Source organism: Protomyctophum parallelum (assembly GCF_964188405.1).
Source record: "Protomyctophum parallelum genome assembly, chromosome: 1".
Classification (NCBI taxonomy): domain Eukaryota; kingdom Metazoa; phylum Chordata; class Actinopteri; order Myctophiformes; family Myctophidae; genus Protomyctophum; species Protomyctophum parallelum.
The window spans coordinates 13,308,943-13,331,012 of NC_139697.1; the positions used below are offsets into that span (position 1 = coordinate 13,308,943).

The window sequence follows — 22,070 nt, forward strand, 5'->3', positions numbered from 1 at the left end:
TTCCTACGTCCATAAACACAAGATTAAACACTGCAAATAAGCACAATCACTCTGAGCCAAATATGGTTGGCATTAAAACACTGCAAATTAATAATAAAGGCTAAAAGCCCAAAAGAACACTGCACTGTCCTCGAGTGAAACTATGCAATATAATCCTGAAACCAATATATCCGTCGTTGGCGGTTAACTAGTTAACTCTTTGGTTAAAGTAGTAAAAGTGAGGACCCGTGTTAAAACGCCACTTGGGCTATATGATATCATACGACAGTATGAGGCCCAATCTGTAATGGAACATAAACCTTGATTAGCCTCACAATTGACCATATAGCTAAAGTGCTTTCCTGGTTGTACTCAGACTTCAGATTCTGAATACAACACTGGTGTAGCCAAACAATCATACAGCAATCAATAAAGTGCATTAAATGCACTGCTGCTTATGCAAACTAGCACATACCCTGTTAAGGTGGTCAGGGACTCCAGGTGGTTGATACAACAGGGTGTTTGCTCGGTCGGGACACCGTCTGTGTAATATAAACATATAATGAGGACTCACATTTTATTCATAAGACCAAGACTGCTATACTGTCGCAATATGGGCGCAAGCCTACCTCTAGACTCAGTGTGCAGGCTTACACACACACACACAACGGACACCCGTTAGTCAGGCTCTTGTCAGTGTATTGGCTCTTTCGGAACACCGTCTGTGCAACAAACATATCATGAGGACTCGCACTCATAAAAGCAAAACTGCTATACTGTTGCAATACGGACGCAAGCCTACCTCAAGACTGTTGTGTACACACACGGACACACACACATTAGCCAGGCTCTCGTTCGCCGCTTGCCTCTGCGTCTAACAACGAGACAAGGGTTTGCATAAATAACTGGAAGACAGTTCAACATGAATTAAAAGCTTGTTTGTGCTGTTGCAATATGAAGCAAGCCTACCTTGGTTTCTCTGAACTGTACACACACACTGACAGCTGGGCTGTCGCTAACTCAGAGCTCCACAGTTTCTGACGAAGAAAAATAAACATAGGCTAAATAAATAAATCAACCTAGGGACAGGTAACCCCTATATTAGTAAAACCAAGAGCTTACCTCGATGCTACGAGCACAAACAAACGCCACTCAACAGCCTGACTGGAACAGGAAACAACCTGGGTAAAACACCGCCTATTCCCTATGCCTGGCCAGCTACCTTATATGCTGAGCTGAGGGGGGGTGGTGCTATGACACCTATTGGTTCAGTCCCACTGATTACATATGTAATCGCGCCGCTCTAACTATCCAAGTCTGAACGCACCTTGTAACCCTAAGGTACTGTATATACAGGGGGATTGTTCCTTTAACTGTGTTGGCGGGCTGAGTCTGGGACGAGGAGTATTATGGGATATCTTGTGTTTACTTTCTGTTCTGGTGTGCAGGGAAGCGGTCGCATTATTGAGAGGAAGAGAGATATTACTTTGTTGTTCACTACGGAGGTTGGATACAGAATTAGAACCCTGGCTGATCACGTTGTCCTTTTTGAATTATTATTTTGTTTATTAAATCACCAGTTCTGCAACACGGACTCCTTTTCCTTGACAGCATAGCAAGAAAGCATAAGGATTATTCCGGAGAGTAGAGACACGGTGGTTATAACCTTAAGCCAATCACTTGTGTTGTTCCCAACGATTGATTATAATCATAAATGCGTGCATAAAGTGTTGACATAAAGTGTTTACTTGCCCAAGCTGTCTGTATGTGTGAGGATGCGGCTGTGATAACCGGCAGTCTTTTGTCTGGCTGATGGAAATCTTTCACTCAAGGAGATCTTGTTGGCGTGCCGATGGCCATCTCATCCCAGTGATCTCCAATACGGCGTCTCTTGCTCACACTTGGCATCTATCTATCTCACTGCCTGAAGGACGTCCTACTGGATCTGGTGCAGTGTTAATTTAAGGACTGATGCTGTCTCCTGGTACAGTAGGCGTCCTACTGGATGTCATGGTGCACTGTTGATTTTGACGGCAACCTTTGATTTAGTTTTAGTCACACTTTTATCATGTGAAATGTTTTCGTTTTAGTCTGGTTTTAGTCGACTAAATATCATAAGATTTTATGGTTATAATAATAATTGACCCCAAAAGGTGATGTTGATGTAAGATGCAAATGAGTGGTATAAAAGATCACACAAATTTCATCATTTGCTGACATAGCAACCCGGCCTATTGAAGTGATTTGATTGTTTTGGAGTTTATTTAATTTGCTGTTTTAGGCTTTCGTCAGTAGACAAAAAAAATTGTCTTAGTTTTAGTCATCATAGCTTAGTTTTAATTTAGTGATCGTCAGTAAAAAAAAAGGAAATTTTTCACCAATAGTTTCAGCCGACGAAATCAACACTGATCCGGTGCAGCTCAGACGGGGCCACAAAGTGGAGGCCCCTCTGCGACTCCAAAGTAAGACAGAGATACAGCATGTCATCGTCCTTCTATGCAGAAGATGAAGGGTTAGTCTGTGTTTATTAGGTGCCAACTGCTCAGCTATTTGCAAACCTTGGCAAGCGAAAGGCGGCACGTCCACAAGCACGCCATTGTGAAAGGCGAGCCTGTCTTATAACGTGCCAGTTCATTGTTGAAAGGAGATGCTTGATGTATGGCGCTGTCAGCAGCTATGTGTGCGGTGTAAACGGGCATATCCACTCGTAAACAGAGCAGAGCTACTTTCTCTGTGGAGCGTGTGCGGTCGGCAGTGGTGGGAAAAGTACTCACCTTTTTTACTTTAGGAAAAGTATCAATACTGCCGTGCAGGAATACTTTGTTAGGAGTAAAAGGCCTGTAATCAAAATACACTTAAAGTACCAAAAGTAATAGTACTCATTTCATTATACGGAATGTCCCAGCCATTTCAAGTTTTCAAATGTATAAAAAATCTTTTGAAAATAGCAGATCTATACGCTTGTGGTCGGCATGTTACGACTACATGAAACAATAGGAGATTGTGTGTGAGAGTGGTAACTTAGGACTCTCTCTCTAATAGAGAAAGTGTGACGAAGAATGTGAAATATGGCCTCCCACCAACACTCTCACTGCCTCCATATTTGGCACCCTTGCTCCCCACTCTGCCCTTTGACACCATCAAGCGTGTCTGTGTGTTTGTCTCAGACCTGTGTGAATAAGTCCATATTGGCTCTTTTCGGTTTCACATAATGGTTTCCCAGAACCACATTTTGGGGCCTGCTCAGGAGGTAGCAGTACTATAACGCTGAGTTCTAGGAACCTAATGAGCATGTGTGCCTGTTGTAGACATGCGCAGAGCAAGTCCAGTCAGGGAACCTCAGTGCAGTCGCTGCCGGCCGTTAATTGGGCCGCCTCAGCATCATGCTCTCATTCACATGATTCACTCAGCCAAACACACTCACACTCACTCCATCTTCATACCGGCTACTTTAACCGGAGGTTTGCATTTCTCCTCCTGCTTCCCTGCTTGCTTGCTGCTGCTGTATCAGCGCGCTGCTGTATACAAACCTCCTGCTCACCCACCTCCACCCCAGCTACCACCTGTCATTTTGGATCTACTGTTTAGGTACGGGGGGTTCGGAGTCCCTATGGTCGGGACTGATGCGCTTGATCTGAGTACCTAAAAAGCAGATCCAATACATAGCCAAACCATAATAAATATATTGCTCATCTTATATTCAATAAATATATATTCCATCCATTCTTGAGTTGTCCTGACTGAATTGTAGGACTCAGAACTTATTCTTTCAAACCTTTTCTAAAATAGCTATCGGAAATAGCTGATCACTCACCATGCAATCTTTTTTTTTTCAGGATATACCTGTCCCTTCTGGGGTGGTTCTGATTGTAATATTATGTAATGTACAAACCAACAAGTTATAGTAACCCGAAGTGCACACACCAACAGTGCAGAGGTTCTGAACACAATGCAAAAGCATACAAGTAGAAAAAGAAGGGGTTGCGCGATGAATTCATACAATTATTCAGAAACCAACGTTTCGACCTGAACAAAAGGTCTTCTTCAGGGATTGAGAGAGTGAACCTCACATAAACAAGGATGGACACATGTGAGTTCCATTAGGAGGGGTGTGTCCTCTAATCAGGTATACCCTAATCGGGGAGGGGCAACCAATAATCAAGCTTTGACCGTGTATTATAGCCCAGCGGTTCTCAAACTCATTACCTTCAAGGACACCTAACTGAGATGGTACAAATGGAACCAAATGGACCCGCAAGGGTTAGGGTCCATTTGGTTCCATTTGTATACCATCTCAGAGTTAAAGCCATGTATACAGATCCATTTATAACCACCTTAAGGATGATCCCTGGACAGCACAACAGATCGACAGCACTCCGGTCCATCCATGCTGACCGGGTCCTCTATACATTGTATTTATATCCCCATGGGCACTATCATTTACATTAAAATGCCATTTTGTTTCCTTCAAGCTTTGCTCACTCGAGTCTCTGTGACTTGAGTGACCATTACAGAAGGATAGAAAATACCCTCTCTTAAAACCTGGTTCAGGGGCTTCATCTTGCCCGTGGACCTTTTTTGGGAGGAATAATAATTAAAAGTTTATACTATTTCTAGCAATGTCATGCTGAAAGGTTACTGGGACTTGGACTTCGTCTAAAGCTTAATTTGGTCGCATAGCTATAGCTTGTTAAAGTCACTACAATATCAGTTTTTTGTTAAAGCTGTCTTCACCTCTGTGCCTCCATTGTCAATCAGGCCTACTGTACGTTAAATCATTTGTTCAGAGCCATGAGGTTTCTAACGATATCTTTAGACCTCTTTATATGTGGAATGTAAGGGCTTATTTAGACATTTTCAGTTTTGATAATGCCTCTATGCCTGTCCCAGGAAAAAAGAAAAACAAAAGCCATTTGGAACCCTAACCCGCAATGTTTTACTAATTATAACCACTAGCCCTTACCCGTACTGCGCCCTGGGTGCGTTTTCGCATGTTTAATTCACTAATAAATTCATTATTAATCATTAATGTGTCAAATCGAAAAAAGGGCTTCGTGAAGACCTCCATATTATTATGGTAAATTATGTGTGAAAAGTGGGAGTGATTTGGTGCAGGCAGTGTGGAGCTATGACAGTGTTTCTGACACACAGACAGACAGACTGACACACAGACAGACACACACACACACACACACACACACACACACAGACATTGATTGAATTATAGTATGATGATGATGATGATAGTGGAAACCACTGAAGATGACCGAACTATGGCCACACACATGGTTAGTATTTACAGGTCCCCATGTGGAGATAGTAATTAATCAAATCCATGATCTACAACAATATATAAAAATACTCTTGATAAACATCTGAATAGCCTATACCGAGAGAGATATCATCATACCACTTGCCAATGCCAAATGCAACAATCAGACACAAGAGAGAAGACAAGTAAAGTTCCCATCAGTGGACGAACCCTACTGGACAAGAGAACATACTGAATATCAGTTGTTTTCAACCATCCGGGGACCACCAGTGGTCCTTGTGTGGGTTCCAGGTGGTCTCCAGCTAAATGATGAAGAGTTGGTATATATGAAAAGGGTTGAAAACATCTGCTGTATACAATAGAATGTTTCTGGGTGGTTTTAGGTTATGGAAGTTAACCCTTTGGGTGTTAAAGAGTAATATTTCAGCCCACGTGAAGCTTTGTGGCTTTGAGTTCTGATCTGGACATGCCTTTGCCTGTGCACCTCCTGAGGGGGAGGAGGGCAGAGGTCACCGTCCGTCTCCTCCAATCAGAGGCATCGGGCGGCACCGGCGCTCTGGGGCAAGGCAGTCATCATGAGTCCCTGGCTCTCTGCCAGCACTGCAGGATGATGGAGAGGTGTGTGTGTGAGTGTGAGTGTGTGTGTGTGTGCGTGCGTGCGTGCGTGCGTGCGTGCGTGCGTGCGTGCGTGCGTGCGTGCGTGCGTGCGTGCGTGCGTGCGTGCGTGCGTGCGTGCGTGCGTGCGTGCGTGCTATTGTACGCATATTGCATTACTATCCACAATGGGAAGCAAAAGTCCCCACAAGGATAGCAAACCTTGACCTTGTGTGCGGCCATTGTTCTGCACGGTCTCCTGGGGCACCACGGTCATTTTCATGGCTATCAGAATGTTTAAGCGGTTAAGCTTAAACATTTTAATGTAAATTATAGTCCCCATGGGGATATAATAATGTATGGAGGATCCGGTCAGCATGCATGGGCGGATGGAAGTGCATACATGTGTTGTGAACAGTACCAGTACATTGTGAGCATGTGACCAGAGGAATCCCATGCATGGAGGAATGTAACTTGGCAGTTATTATATATATTGTCCATCCATCCACTCACTCACGCACCGTGACCAAAGGAGAATTTGACCTGCTGCAGGATGCTCAATGTATCATTTGCTAAGATCCTGTCGGACGGGATCTCCGTCCTCTCTTCTGCACAGTTGACCTCTGACGTGCTCGCGGCACGCTACGCTGTGTTTTTGTTCAATATATGAATACATGATCCAGGTTTTCATGGAGTGTTGTTGTAGATTAAATAATCTTCCAAAGATGAAGGAACAGGCCTCCTCCTTGCCTGTTCCAGCAGCCCCTCTGGGCGCAAGCCTTCTCAACCCCATTCTCAGACAGTCCTTATAGTCTTGTTTTACCAGAGATGCTATACTGAATGTCCATATAAGGATCTGCGCTAAACATAAAGGCGACGCACAAATAAGTATACCAGGGGTGGGCAACTGGCGGCCCGTGGGCCACATGCGGCCCCCACCTTCACTTAATGTGGCCCTCAGGTTAATATCAGAATACTGATATAATATTGGTTCCAGCTGTTTACAATTCCACAACATGCAAATATGACCTGCTTTAATTACTTCAGTCTAAATTAGTTACTCAATGCTCAACACACGTATAATTAAAGGCATTTGAAATTACATAAAAATTTAAATTTTCAGTATTCCAATTCGAATATAGCAAAAATAGCCGATCTACAAGCTGCGACGCGTTTTGAGCTTGTAGATTTTTGCTACGACAGTAATATATGGCCCTAGGGAGTGAGTGTGGAAATATAGTGGCCCTCTCCATCGTCAAAGTTGCCCACCCCTGAAGTATACCTATGCTGACAGCGTGGAGGAGTCAAGTCAGCTGTTAGATCGACAGCTGTAGTTGAATTAGACTGAGCACATTGGTGAGCAAAGATACTGAATGGAAGGCAGAGAAATACAGAATAATGCATATATTTGGCAATCTATTTGGCATTCTAGAATATCCATTACAGTGTCTCTGTAGGAGGCGGGTCGCCTAGTCAGTCTGTTAGTCAGTCTGTGCATGTTTGACTGCCTGGGTCTATAATCTCATCTGCGTCACATTTTGTTATGCACACTGCTACCATGGTTTCCATGCATTAATGCAACTGGAACACACTGCTCGGCACGAACCCTCACTGGCCTGAAGCCTTCGCTTCACGTTTCTCCTGGCAATTGGGTTGAACATAAATAATGTAGATTTTTATTAATTTAGACCATGAGTTAACGCATTTTGGGTGGGAACCGCTTTTGGTGTTTCAAGCATTCGGTTATACTTTAGCTATTAAAAAATAGCAGATCTACAAGCTCATAGCGCAACGCCGAGTGGCGCACTATGAACTTGTAGGTCTGCTATTTTTGAAAATTCGTAAAAATGCGGCACAAATCTTTGAATAGGTATATATATATATTCTTTCAGAGCGAAAGTTTTTTTTATTTCGACGTCTCAAATAATAGAGAAGGCACTGGAAGTCCCTCACGCTCACGTACATGCGCTCACAGAGAGAGAGAGAGAGAGAGAGAGAGAGGGGGGGGGAGGGAGAGAGAGAGAGAGAGAGAGAGAGAGAGAGAGAGAGAGAGAGAGAGAGAGAGATAGAGAGAGAGAGAAAGAGAGACAGACAGAGCGCATGTACTCCCTTCTCCTGGGTTGGAAAAGTGTGACTTTGGGCCAATTTGGGTCCTATATGTGACACGTTTTGTGCCGTCTCCAACCCGTGCACAACCCCCATACGCAAGCTTGTGAGTCAAACCCATTGGACGAAACAGCTGGAAACAGTCTGGCCGGCCCAGCCGTAATACGCTGCAGTTATCTATATGATCGGCCAGCATTGTCCATACAGCGCTTCAGTTCTCCCTCTCGGTTCTGCTGGCTTTGAAACTTGATCAGTGTGCCCATCCATTTATGTTCTGCCTGTCTGTACAGCCCCCTCCCCCCCCCCTCCTCCCCCCACCCTTACCCTATAGTGCCTCATCATCACAATGAGCGAGTTGCACCTCGTCCAACTCAAACAACTCAAACCATGTCATCATTAATATCCTGCTCAACTTTATCTCCCACATCAGATCCTTGACTCCTTCATTTGTGGGCTCTAAAAATGAACAGTATTTAGCATTCCTCATCCTTAAATGGCTTGATGGACTGACTCCCCTTCCACTTCTCCTTCTCTCTCTCCTTTCCTCTCTCACACCCCCGCGCTCTGCCCTTTTTCCTTTCTCTCTTTCTTCCTGTCGTTGTCTTTTATTTCTCTCACTCCTCGGGGGGGAATTCCGAGGCTTTGCGTCGCTTTGTTGTCGTCCTCTTCCCGAGACGACACTTCTGTTGATGTGTTTGAGTTTGACGTCTAAACATTGTGTTGGAGGAAATTCCCTCCATTACTGATTCTCTGACATGTCGTTACATTGCTCTGGGATGTGAAAATTCCATCGACTTTAATGTGAACCTTCTTTCCTCTGCCTCTCTCTCTCTCTCTCTCTCTCTCTCCCTCCATCTATACAGTACGTGTGGAACCACGGGGCGATGGGAGTGCGACCAGTACGCCTGCCTAATGGAGGGCGACATGATTCAATCTGTCAACAGAGGAAGCTATGGGTAACATCTCCTCTCTGTTCCTCTCACATACAGCTATGGGTAACATCTCTTCTCTGTTCCTCTCACATGCACAGCCACGCACACGCACGCACGCACGCACGCACGCACACACGCATGCACGCACGCACGCACGCACACTTCCCTATCACGTTCACTGGCCCTCGAGCAGCACAACACTTAAATGTATTTAAAAAAAAACCTGACACCTAAGCACTTTACAACACGTACTTACAGATAGTTCCCCTCCCCTCCCCTCTCCTCTCCTCCGCTCCCAGGTGGAGGGCAGCTAACTACAGCCAGTTCTATGGGATGACGCTAGACGAAGGCATCCGTTACCGCCTGGGAACACAGAGGCCGTCTAGAGCCATCATGAACATGAATGAGATGCAGGTTGGTATACTCTAACTCTAAGAGCCGTGTTAGACCGACATACTGAGGTATTTCATGGAATGCACGGAATGCCCTCCACGATGGTTGAATTGCTATAGTCCAATTTATATGTGGTTATGCACTGCACTCGTGCACCAAATAATAGTGTAAGCTTGTAGGTCTGCTGTGTGATCATATTAAATCACTGCAACACTTCATACCTCGTGTTTCTCACAGTGGGGTGTGTGTTTGGCTGGGTATGAAACAACAATACATCTTGGCCCTGTGTTGAGTTTTGCAGGTGATGCTAATGTTAAAGCACAGAGAAAGCTTCACAATGTATTTACCTTTCTTGCTTCTTCTCTTCATTTCCTCACATACTATTAGTGCTGTATGTATAGCAGATTCATAGTAGCCTTGCCGAGCCATGAGGCCCATAGGGCAGGAGCCTATCTCCTGTTTCTGTAGCGTGAGGCAGCTTGATGTACAAGTACACCCCCTGGACATGACGCTAGTATGACGCAGGGACTTACCCCCAATCCAACCCTTGAACCTGATTGTCAAGCAGGGAGGCATTGGGTCCCATTTTTACAGGCTTTGGTATGACCTGGCCGATTGAACCCCAACCTCCCAGTCTCAGGGCGGACACTCTAACCACAAGGCCACTGAGCAGATTCATATATGCACAATAATAACATGACTCCGCCGGATGGAAGACGCTTCCTTCACATTTGTTTCACAACGTACATGATAGCATTAGGTTTTAAAGGAAAAATCGTGTCGGATGTGTAGGTCATGTCTTCGCTTGCTTTCAAGCATAGAAGACGATTTTTAAATTTTAAGGCGCTAGGAAATACAATTACAACAACAGGCGCTTCTTGATGCCGTTACACCCGGTCTCGCCAAGATCCTGCCCGTATAGCTGCTGTTGATTGGTCCGAGCCGGCCGGCTGGGCACAGGCCCGGATTCAACACCAATCCCTTGGAGGCTGTACTGTGAACTTGTGATCTCAATACCGCCCAATCTGGCGGTTATCAGTGGCGGTTATATGCATAATGCTCTGTTCCAACATTATTTTGGTTTCAAAACAATTTAATAATTATCTGCAGTTCATAATTCGATGTTTCCAAAATCCACATTGAACGCAAATAATGTTATCACCTTATCAAGTGACAGACTTTTAATCAACACAAAATCAGACTGTGGGGAATTGTGGTGGATTTATCTTTGGATTAATTACTGCATAATTATATGCTTTCTCATTTGGTGTCTGGAATAAATAAGCTTATCTTTTTGGAATCACCGTGAGATTTGAAGCATTTTAGACCATGGGAAAAGCCTCCTTCTGGGTGTGTTAGACATCTGCGGTGGGCATGTGTGTGTTTTGTGTGTGTGTGTGTGTGTGTGTGTGTGTGTGTGTGTGTGTGTGTGTGTGTGTGTGTGTGTGTGTGTGTGAGTGTGTGTGTGTGTGTGTGCGTGTGCGTGTGTGTGTGTGTGTGTGTGTGTGTGTGTGTGTGTGTGTGTGTGTGTGTGTGTGTGTGAGTGTGTGTGTGTTTTGTGTGCGTGTGTGTGTGTGTGTGGGGGGGGGGGGGGGGATAGGAGGGGGTTTGGTGGAGCTATAAGGAGAGGTGGATGTGTGTGTTGTGGGGTGGTTGTTTTAGGAGGGGGTTTGGTGGAGCTATAAGGAGAGGTGGATGTGTGTGTTGTGGGGTGGTTGTTTTAGGAGGGGGTTTGGTGGAGCTATAAGGAGAGGTGGATGTGTGTGTTGTGGGGTGGTTGTTTTAGGAGGGGGGTTGGTGAAGATAAAGAGAGGGTGTTTCTCTACAGGTGGGAACTTTGACCAGGTACTCATGGTTTCATGTGTCGCTTTATGGCACTTTGTTTTGTATTGCATGTTTGTCAGGCCGATACATTTTTAGGCTACAATTTACAATGTTTGGCATTTGGAAGATATGCTCTTCACCCAGAGCTATTTACAGTAAGCAAGGTAAACACGAGGTACTACATTTGATGTAACCTATAGATTACTATTTCTAGGTTTATAGGTAATCAGTAGGCTATCATCATCAGTCTAAAGGCCTATTCATAGTCTGGATTTACGGTGGTGAGGTGACCACCGGAGCTGTAATAACGTGGAGCGGTGGTGAGTAAAAACAGAAAGAAGGGCTGGGGCGGTGGTGGTGGTTTGCTCTTCACCGCGGCTCCGTGACATAATGTTGTAGTTGCGGTGGTCACCTCACCACCGATAAATCAGACTATGAATAACGCTTAAACAGTACAAAGTAAATAATGAGTCTCTACATTGAAACTATACAAACTATAGAATGCCTGGTCTACAAATGAACCTGGGCATCAGTCCACATTACATGCTGTATCTAATTTACTATTTGAACCTTTGCATAAGCATGCAAGGTCATCAAGGCAAGTGCAAGTCCAGTGCATACGGCAAGTGCGACACAAACCATGTGTGGCGATGTTGTGTGAGTGTTTAACATGACAAAAAAAAATCACAAATATGTTTTCTTTTCGTCAAAGGACAGAGTATATATAGATTGATTGATTGATTCTTTATTGCAGACTATGGGGAATCCATATCACAGTACAGAACAGCAACACAATAGATAAGAAGATAATAATATAGAAAGAAATGTACAATAAAAAGAGTTCCACCATATTCAGTTTCGAACATACAGACAAGTTTGCCAATGGTTCCACAGTCTGGAGGAGAACCTGACAGAACTACGTATCGGGTTAGTGATGACATTAATGATGTCATTCACTGCAGACAATAAGGATAGAGCCAGAGAGATAAAAGTCAGGAAAGGTTAAATGTCTGTCTTCCCTGCTACGGACAATCATAATCTTGCTCTTTTTTGCATTATATTTAATGTCAAAGTCAGCGCCGTACTGTGAGCATGCACTCAGCAGCTGTTGAAGGCCAGCACTATATGGACTAAAGATAACCAAATCATCTGCATACATAAGGTGATTAATTAGCAGGTTTCCAACCCTACACCCTGTACCACAAGCATTTAATTCTGTAGATAAATCATCCATATAGAGCTTACCAGTGGTTAAACCTGTATCGTGACACAACAAGAGAGGATCTGATCAAAGACATTTTTGGGTTAATTATCAGGGCATGGATGTGTGTGTGTGTGTGTGTGTGTGTGTGTGTGTCACTGTATGTGGGTATGTGATGCTGTATCTCCTCTGTCTGTGTTTACATACGGTGCAGACAGATTATATAAGACGGAACCAAAACATCAGAAGGATGGAGAGAGGTATAGCGTGTGGTGTGTGTGTGTGTGTGTGTGTGTGTGTGTGTGTGTGTGTGCGTGTATTCGTGTGTGTGTGTGTGTGTCGGGGGGGGGGGGAGATAATAAAGAGCAGTCTTTTCCTCACACTACAAAGTGTTTCCTGTACGGAACAGATTTCTACCCCCATCATCCCACATTCCACCATATCTACCACCACACACACACGCACACACACACGCACACGCACACACACATGTACACACACACACAAACACACACTTCCATCAGCGTGTCCATACCTGTACCAGGAGCAAGATCACAGCCCTACAGCTCATTCATAAATCACAAGCACGTTACGCACGCACACACTCACACACGCACAGTCGCACACACAGTTTTGCTCTCTCACCATTGCTGTCTGTCTGTCTGTCTGTCTGTGTGTCATTCTCTCTCTCGCTCCATCTCGAAGCTCGATGTTGGATCATAAAACTGCGGTTAATTACTGATCCTTCTCGCCTGAGGGGAAATATGATAACAATAACAAATAGAGATGATCTCTCAGCTTAGCTATCCAACTGAGGGCAAGCCGTCTGTCACATACCAATAAACTCTTATTTCCACATGAGAGAATCCGCTGTCTGCACCGTGCCAGGTTATACGGAATGATAAGACACAGCTTCAGCTTGAGCTGATTTTCGGTCAGCTGCCTATATTTTCCCAAGAGATGCTCACCAATCTGAGAGCTTATCTGCTCCCTCTCTGCCCTCATCACCTCCTCCTGTGCCAGGCCAAAACAAAGGCTGGATAAACGTGATAATAAGACATTTTCACGTTCATTTTGCGTAACAACACACTACTTCTCTCACTCTCTCACTATTTTCTTTACACTTCTCCCAGACCTTTATTTATTTAGACATATTGTGGCAGTTAAAAAACTATATATACACACACACACACACACACACACACACACACACACACACACACACACACACACACACACACACAGGTATATATTTTTGAGTTCTTTTTTCAGTGGCCGGTTGAACGGCCCAATGGGGAAACCGTGAGGTTCCCAGTTGGATCCTGGGCTCCCCCAGAGTTAGTGTCGAAGTGTCCTTAATTGAGCATGACTTTGAACCCCTACGTACAGACCTTAAGCACCTTAAGACCTTAAAGGCATGGCAGGTTGAAAGTAGTTAAATGATATACAATCGCATACACCACCGCACACGCACACGCACGAGCTGGCAGGAATGTCAAATTCTCCTTATCTATCTAATTTTTTTCCACCACCTCAGACGGTTTCACTAGGTCAAGTATATATGGCGGGAGGCAAGGCAAGACATGTCGTCGCTGCACGGACTCTGACCTCTCACAACAATACGTCATGTCACCATGGGCCGACATTCCTGGGAGACGTATCAGGTGGCCGTGTGCGTGCGTGTGTTTGTGCATATATGAAAGAGAATAGCTGAGGTATTAACACCAGGAATGCAGGCCGGCACAGTGAATGAAGCGGTCAGTTAGCTGTTAGGCTACAATGTAAAATACTGAGAGTTAAGGGTTTACCTTTTGGTGGTTCCATTATCAGAGTTAGTCAGAGCACTATGACTTTAAGCCATGAAGACCTGAGGCCGATTCTACATAATATCTTCTAAATCCTATATGACGGTTTTCTGAAAAACAGAAATCAGTTTTCATGTCAAGCAAGGTCAAGGACCAACAAAATTCTATGTATTTGGCCGTGGACCCACATCTAAAAAAAACAGGGACCGCCATGCAGAAGCAAAGATTTCAGTTTGTGGGAGTACTTTAGGCGCTGTGTCATTGTTCTGACTTTGCGTTGGTCCGAGTCGCCCCATCACTAACCCTATAACCGCACGTAGGCCACGTAGTCAGAGTAATGGGATGTCCCATAAACTGCTGTTTGGCTGTGTGTCATGACTCACGATAAGGCTCAAGAACATGGGCACTGCAAAAGGACCTAAATGCAGAAACACACAGGAAACCAAAGAATTGACATTCAGCCAAAACCGTACTTAAAAATCACACCCGAGTGAAGTGAGGGGCACTAGTATATTAAAGTCTAACTCATGTTGATTACGTGGTGATGTAAAACAAACGGTGCAAACACAAACATTAAACGCCATTAACAATAAAGAGACAATATGATGTAATGAGTCACATTATGACGTACATTTTCCCTTCATTGTCAATGGCGTTTACAAAAAAAACATTGAACCTGTGTATAGGAGGGGCTGCAGGTGCCCCTCCAAAATGTACAACAGAGGTACACCTCACGGGGCCAATAAAACGACAGGGCACTCATATACTCACTGACTGAAACTAAAGAACAAAACACTCGTAACAGGAACGTAACGTGAAACGAACAGGCAACTCAACCATACCCAAAGCCTCAATTAACACAACCAGTCACGGCCTGGGACCCCCAGGTGGAACTCTCAATCACAGAGAGGGTATAGGGGGAGGGTAGACCGAGGGGAAGAGCACAGCTGGGCAAGGTCACAACAACAGGGCAAAAAAAGGACACACTGGACAGGACAGCTAGGGCATACATGACATAGGGAGAGCACACAGGGCAGAGTTACTGTAGGCTGGCCAAGATGGTGACAGGCACCCATTCTGGGCGGGAACCCCTTTTGGTGTTAGCATTATGTTATGCTTTAGCTATTGAAAAATAGCAGATCTACAAGCTCATAGCGCGCCACCGAGTGGCACGCTACGAGCTTGTATAGGTCTTTTTTTTTTAAGATATTTTTTTGCGGCTTACGCCTTTTTATTGATTTTTGAAGGGACAGACAGTAGGCTGACAGGAAACGGGAGAGAGATGGGGGGATGACATGCAGTAAAGGCCGTGTCGGGTCCGGGAGTCGAACCCGCGGCACACTGCGACTGGATTACCAGTCCGGTGCCCAGACCGTTACGCTACGGCCTGGGCCTGCTATTTATTTTTTAATCGAAGAACGACTGACATAGAAACATAGCTTTTTCAGAAAACTGTCAGGATGTAGAAGACATTTTTAGAATCTGATCTCAGGTCAAAATGGGTTAGCTAAACGAAGAACACAACCTATAGCATACTGTAGTTAGAGCTGAATAACACTGTATTTTAATCAATCTGAGTATGTTATGGTTGGAGGTGGTCTCCCTGCTCTTCCATTGAGACATTGAGACCGTGGGTTAGGACACCGATAGGGAACTGAATGACCAGGCTTCCTATGCTGGAGGAAAGCCTAAGTATTCGTTCTAAACTGTCCCATATTTAGAAAAAAAGGAAAAAACAAAACAAAAAAACAATTGTGTGTTCGATGTTCCAGTTGGCGTCGCAAAGTTTTCGTTCCCCACATAATGCGATTATGCGAATCAATCCGTTTAGTCTCGCTAGACGCGCTACGAGTTAGAATAAAAGATGGACATTCCAAACGATTATACCAAAAGAAACGAAACGATTATACCAACCAATTATACGTTTTAAACTAATGGAAATAATTGTTAATCCATTATGTATACCAATGACAGGACTAATGTCCTCAGTATATTCATTCACCAAATTTGATTTGTGAAGTTATTTCACTTACACAGGGAAATATACAGATGAAAATGGATTTCAAAACAGCATAGGCACTGAATCCATGAATAATGAATGTACAGTATAGGCGTATGAATGAATAAATATTGTACTATAGGTTATGGAAGGTGCATATGAATATGAATCATATGTATGTGCATTATAGCACTTTTTCCATGTTATTTACCCAGAAGTAGCAACAAGCATATAAACAGTGAAATCATCATTGTTCATTTATCCAATTGTAACTCTGAGACACAAGTGGAACCTATGGACCAGCACTTGTACATTCTCAGAGCGACATTATCAGTGATTGTTTCACTGTACAATATACTGTACATACAGTATAGCGTATACATGGATGAGCACTGGCCGTGGCCTGTGACTCAGTCCACTCTGGGTTCAGTGTGTGTGTGTGTGTCCATATTAGGCAGTGCGTTGGCTCCTCATGTGGTCTCTCGCCCAGTGACAGAGCCAAGCGGTCTCATGGTCTCACCAGAGCAGGAGGAGGATCAAAGACGTTTCTGTCTGTCTGTCCCGTCCCATGCACAGCCCGGTGAGACCGACTGACACCGGGCCAAATGCCCCGTCTGTCCCATGCACAGCCCGGTGAGACCGACGGACACCGGGCCAAATGCCCCGGCCTAATCGCCTCATCAACCGGAACTCCACTTTGGCACATTTATCATAATTCGCCCCTAATGCATTGCCCACCACTGCTGCTGTGTGTGTGTGTGTGTGTGTGTGTGTGTGTGTGTGTGTGTGTGTGTGTGTGCCTTCCGATGTGGGCAAACAATGCCACCTCTTGGCACAAGCATGAGCGCGGCTGAATTCCAAGTGCCACTGCGTGCGGGTTGGGGACGGTCTGAACTGTGTCGTTGGCAGCGGTGTGTGTTTCACTGTAGATCGCTTCTTTCATTTAATGGCCGCGATTGCTTTTTTTCTTTTGTTCAGAGCTGGCCTGGAATTTTATTATTTCACGGCCAACTAGGCCTCTTGGCCTTTGGTGTTGTCGATTCCTTTGAGGACACGAAGGCCACATGCCAGGGCAGCGAGGCACATTGAGTAAAACAAGGGTTTTAAATTGACGGAAAATATGGTGAATATGATGTCTCTCCATCATACCATACTGTACTTTGTTTCTTCTAGTCCTGTGTAACCTGTTCTTAACGGTCTTTGGCGCCTGAATTTCCCCCACGGGGAAAATAAGAAAATACAGTTCTTATGTTAAATCTTATATGATGAATTGGACTAAACGATTAAGAAGGATGTTATGTTTGGATATACGTATTGTGACATACATACCAAAATAGAACCAAATTGAGGGTTCACAGTGGCCATGGCCAAATTCCTGTGCTGGCACGCTATCTCCATTTTTCACATATTGAAACAATGTACACAAACCTGCCTGCATAAACCTCAAGGTATTTTGTGTTCGTTTTCCACGGTGCCCGCTTGTTAGCTACATGGAAACAGGATTTAATCTCAGACAGTCTGGTTCAACATTATGTTCTTTTTTCAGTTATTTTGTAATCATCCAGCTCCAACCAGGCTTGGCTGGTACACAGTGTGTGCCCCATTCTCTGACCTTGTGAAGAAGCTTACATGTAGTGTGAACAACACATGAAGATAATTAATTGAAGGATTATTTTATTTTTTAACCTTGATCCACAGCATATTTCTGGGTGGAACATTAGCCAAGAAATAACAGATCTAGTTCAGAGACAAATTTAGGTCCAGTTTACTAAGTCTAGAGGGTTTAAAAGAGGATAATATTAGAATTGTCAGTGGAAAAAGAAGCTGTTTATTTCACAAAATAATTAAATCAATTTAGGACTGAGGCCGATTGTTGCTATACAGTACAACAGTAGCCTATATTGTAAATGGCAACAAGAACCCCAAAAGGAATCAGTTATCAATACTTTGTACAAAGTCAAAAGTGCTCATAGTGTACATGCTCAGCGCTGGACTAGTCAGGGTCACTGGACTGGGCTTGAGGATGGGGATTATGTCAGGGGGAGTTTCAGTGTATATTTTGGGGTTCCTTGGATGACATAGAATAGATGAATGTATTTGACAGGTTAACATTAATGTTACAGTCAGGCAATACTATTTGTCAGGCATGTCACAGTCCCATTTCTTATCAGTGGCAGTGTGGCATTATGTTGAGTTACTTGTGTAATCCGTTCACTACATTATCAAACTGTGTTACTTCAGCTCAGTCAACCTCCTTTTCTCTGGCACAGCTTTGCAGCGTTGGCACAACGTTCGATTACCGTAAGCCTCCTGGGTGGTTAAGAATATCAATTCTCAACAATACTGGTTTCTAAAACCATACTGACAGGGAAGAGTCAGCAGAGAAAATCAACATCCAGGCCACTGTGACTGTGGGCTCAGGGCAGAACATAATTATTTTGAGGTGCATGAGGCCAAACTGAAGGGGAAATGCGGTCAATCTTTCCCTGGTTCAGAGCATTGTTCAATGTTTGCTAATTGCTATACTGGTATACTGTATTATGCTATACTGGTAGGCTATACTGTATTATGCTTAGTGACCATGGAATTGCAACCTCTTCATGCTCTACCTCTCCCTCTTCCAGATGAACATGGACCCTCAGAATGACCGCCTGCCCCTCCACTTCAACGCAGTGGAGAAGTGGCCGGGTAAGATCCATGAACCTCTGGACCAGGGCAACTGTGCTGCTTCCTGGGCCTTCTCCACCGCAGGTGAGTCTTCAGAGGAAAAACACGGGGTCAAACAACTAGAGGAAAGAGCCTGGAAAACTCTTGGAAGATGATATATTTCTGGAAAATAATGTGAACATTAGGACTAAGAGTATAAAAGCCCCAGTAGCAGCCCCTACAGGCCATGCTGCTCCTTACACCCAACGGGCCCAAAGTGGTTTAAATCGACCATGGTCATAAGAGTGGCTCAGTCACTAGTGGGAGGAGAAGTTGCAAAGTGACTTTAAAAGTTAAAACAGATAACACATAGAAATGTTGTTGTGTGTGTGTGTGTGTGTGTGTGTGTGTGTGTGTGTGTGTGTGTGTGTGTGTTGTGGTGCTATAGAGGAAAGGTCATGGGGTCACTCAAATAGTTAGGGTTCATCCTCAGGGGGAAATAAAGGGTCACAGGCTAGCAAATTCCATGACAATCTTACCAGGACCTTTAGTTTTCCACACACAATGCTAACAAACTGTGGTTACAGAAAAGAAAGGACATATATTTTATCCTTCTAACTAACACTGCATTGTGTGTTTCTCCGCACTAGCCGTGGCGTCAGACCGAATCTCCATCCAGTCCATGGGTCACATGACCCCTCAGCTGTCCCCACAGAACCTCATTTCCTGTGACACGCGCAACCAGGGGGGCTGTGCCGGGGGACGCATCGACGGAGCATGGTGGTTCCTACGACGCAGAGGGTAGGACACATTTCACTGTGACACGTATAGAAATGCTATACATGCGCGAAACTGAAAACAAAACACAAGCTAGTTTTTGACAGTCAGTTGTCAGTTTTTTTTCTTTTTGCTCAAAATAATGTGAACTGGGTGCATTGCTATATCAGTTTGGCTGAGGTGAAATAAAATATAGTCTTCCGAGAACTGTACCAGAAAATGCAGTCTCTTAAGAATGGATTATCATTGATTTCTACTGGGCAAAATGACATAAAATCTATAGCATTATTTATTCAACAAATGCGTTTCCATCGCTATAGCTTGCATAATTTAACAAAAAATGTCCGATCCAAGAGCCAACGTAGACTACAGTAAGTGGTTTTTTCTGTGTGCAATATTGAGTAAGTCTCTATCTGTTAATAGTTTACCTAGAAATGATGCATAATGTGGCTGCCAAGCAGAAACCTTGTATACATGTCCAAAACTGTTACATTTCAGCAATTTCAGCAAAAGAACGTTCAGTTCCAGTGAATCCCATGTCGTTATTAGTCACAAGGTCGTGTTAATACTTTCATTGGTTAAATATTAGCAAAAAACCACAGATGGACGTAACCACTTTCAACTTGGCATGCCTATTTTGGGCTTTTTATTATAGGCCAAAAACAAGTACAGAGTTAGTACAAAATAGGGCATTCATTGAATTCAGGGATTCGACAATATGAAGATTATACGTAATTCTAGGGGAACGTTCCCCAAAAATAGCGATATCTACAAGCTAGATCAGCTATTTTTTTATACTTTTTTCCACCACTGGCAATAACTAAAGTCCAGTCATAGTCCAGTTTTCGGTGAAGAGGTTGACCACCAAAAACTACAACATGACGTCACGCCGCGGTGGTCACCGCTCACACAACACGTCTCTCAGTTTTTACTAACCACCGGTGGTCACCTCTTCACCGAAAACTGGACTATGAATAGACCCTATAACTTTCCTCTCTCTCCCCCCGCCCCCCTCAGCGTGGTGACGGACGACTGCTACCCCTTCCAGCCCCCCCAGCAGACCCCAGCGGACGTGGGCCGCTGCATGATGCAGAGCCGCTCGGTGGGCCGGGGCAAAAGGCAGGCCACGCAGCGCTGTCCCAACACGCACAACTACCACAACGACATCTACCAGAGTACCCCTCCCTACAGGCTGTCCTCTAATGTATGTACTGTACACGCACGCACGCACAGTACAGTACAAACAAACTACCACAACGACATCTACCAGAGTACACCTCCCTACAGGCTGTCATCTAATGTACACGCACGCATGCGCGCGCACTCACGCACGCACGCACGCACGCACCCACGCACGCACGCAGTACAAACAAACTATCACAATGACATCTGCCAGTCCTCACTGTCATACGGGTATGTGTGGACTGCCTGTATGACAATATCCAATGTAGGTACTGTACACACACATTCAATTAAAGATGCACGTATACAGACTAATACCCACCGTCGCAGGCACACACACACACACACACACACACACACACACACACACACACACACCCTCACACACACTCAATGTGTGCATTCAATTAATTGGCAATTTATCGATATATATCGTATCGTGGCCTCTGTATCGTGATACATATCTATCGTGAGATTGCAAGCAATATCTACCAGTGCCACTACCACTAACACACACACACACACACACACACAGCGTTGTGTATGTGTGCAGTGCATACTTGGACATCATCAGCCCGATAACCCCTGCTTGCTAAACACTCGCTCCCTTAATCTGCCATAAACTCAGCATGGCGTTTCTCTGCAGTATGCTAGCTGGAACATTTAAGCTCCCTCACGTGTCTGTGTCTGCACACATGCACAGTTACAGCCCCTGTCCATGCAAACATGTGTCTGTCTGTGTCTGCACACATGCACAGTTACAGCCCCTGTCCATGCATACCTGACCTGACCGCCGTGTGAACGGCCACGCAATCTTACAGGATTAACGTCAGTCAAGTGCTTCTGGACAGCCCTTCCTGTAGGAGCCATGCGGCTAGGGTCAAAGTGCAAGTGACTGTACTGTACTGTACAGTACGTTATATCTGCTTGTTTACTGTTAACCAGGTCCTGAAAATATCTGGACGAATGTGTCCAGAAACTGTGATATTATCGAACATTAATATATGAAGAGTAAGACCCAGTGTACAATGTACATTTCCCCAAAGTAAATAAATGCATGTATAATTTTTTACTGTAATTCAAAGTGTGACCTGAAGCAGGGATAAAATCCCCACCGGCCCGGCCATAGAAGCAAAAACCTCTACGGCCGGTGTAAATACTTAACATGGTTCACGGCGCACGGCTAGTTTACCACAAGTATGTATGTGGTAATACCAATTTGAACTGCATGGCAAAACAACCCACTGGAGTAACAGAATCACATTCACATGATGTCAGATACTTTTGAAGTTAGCTGGGCTTCAGCATACCTCCGAGGTTACAGAATGTCTGAGTCATGTCTCACAATCAACAGGAAGGA

General features: G+C 44.4%; 1 protein-coding gene across 1 annotated transcript in view; it reads left to right on the top strand.

Annotated features, from left to right (window-relative positions):
* tinagl1 (tubulointerstitial nephritis antigen-like 1) overlaps window positions 1–22,070 on the top strand; it is a 65,633-nt gene that overhangs the window by 28,458 nt on the left and 15,105 nt on the right. The window contains exons 4-8 of the mRNA XM_083776152.1: window positions 8,815–8,907; window positions 9,183–9,297; window positions 18,730–18,856; window positions 19,402–19,552; window positions 20,546–20,732. Coding sequence (XP_083632278.1) covers window positions 8,815–8,907; window positions 9,183–9,297; window positions 18,730–18,856; window positions 19,402–19,552; window positions 20,546–20,732 — 673 coding nt within the window. The remainder of the gene's footprint in view (window positions 1–8,814; window positions 8,908–9,182; window positions 9,298–18,729; window positions 18,857–19,401; window positions 19,553–20,545; window positions 20,733–22,070) is intronic.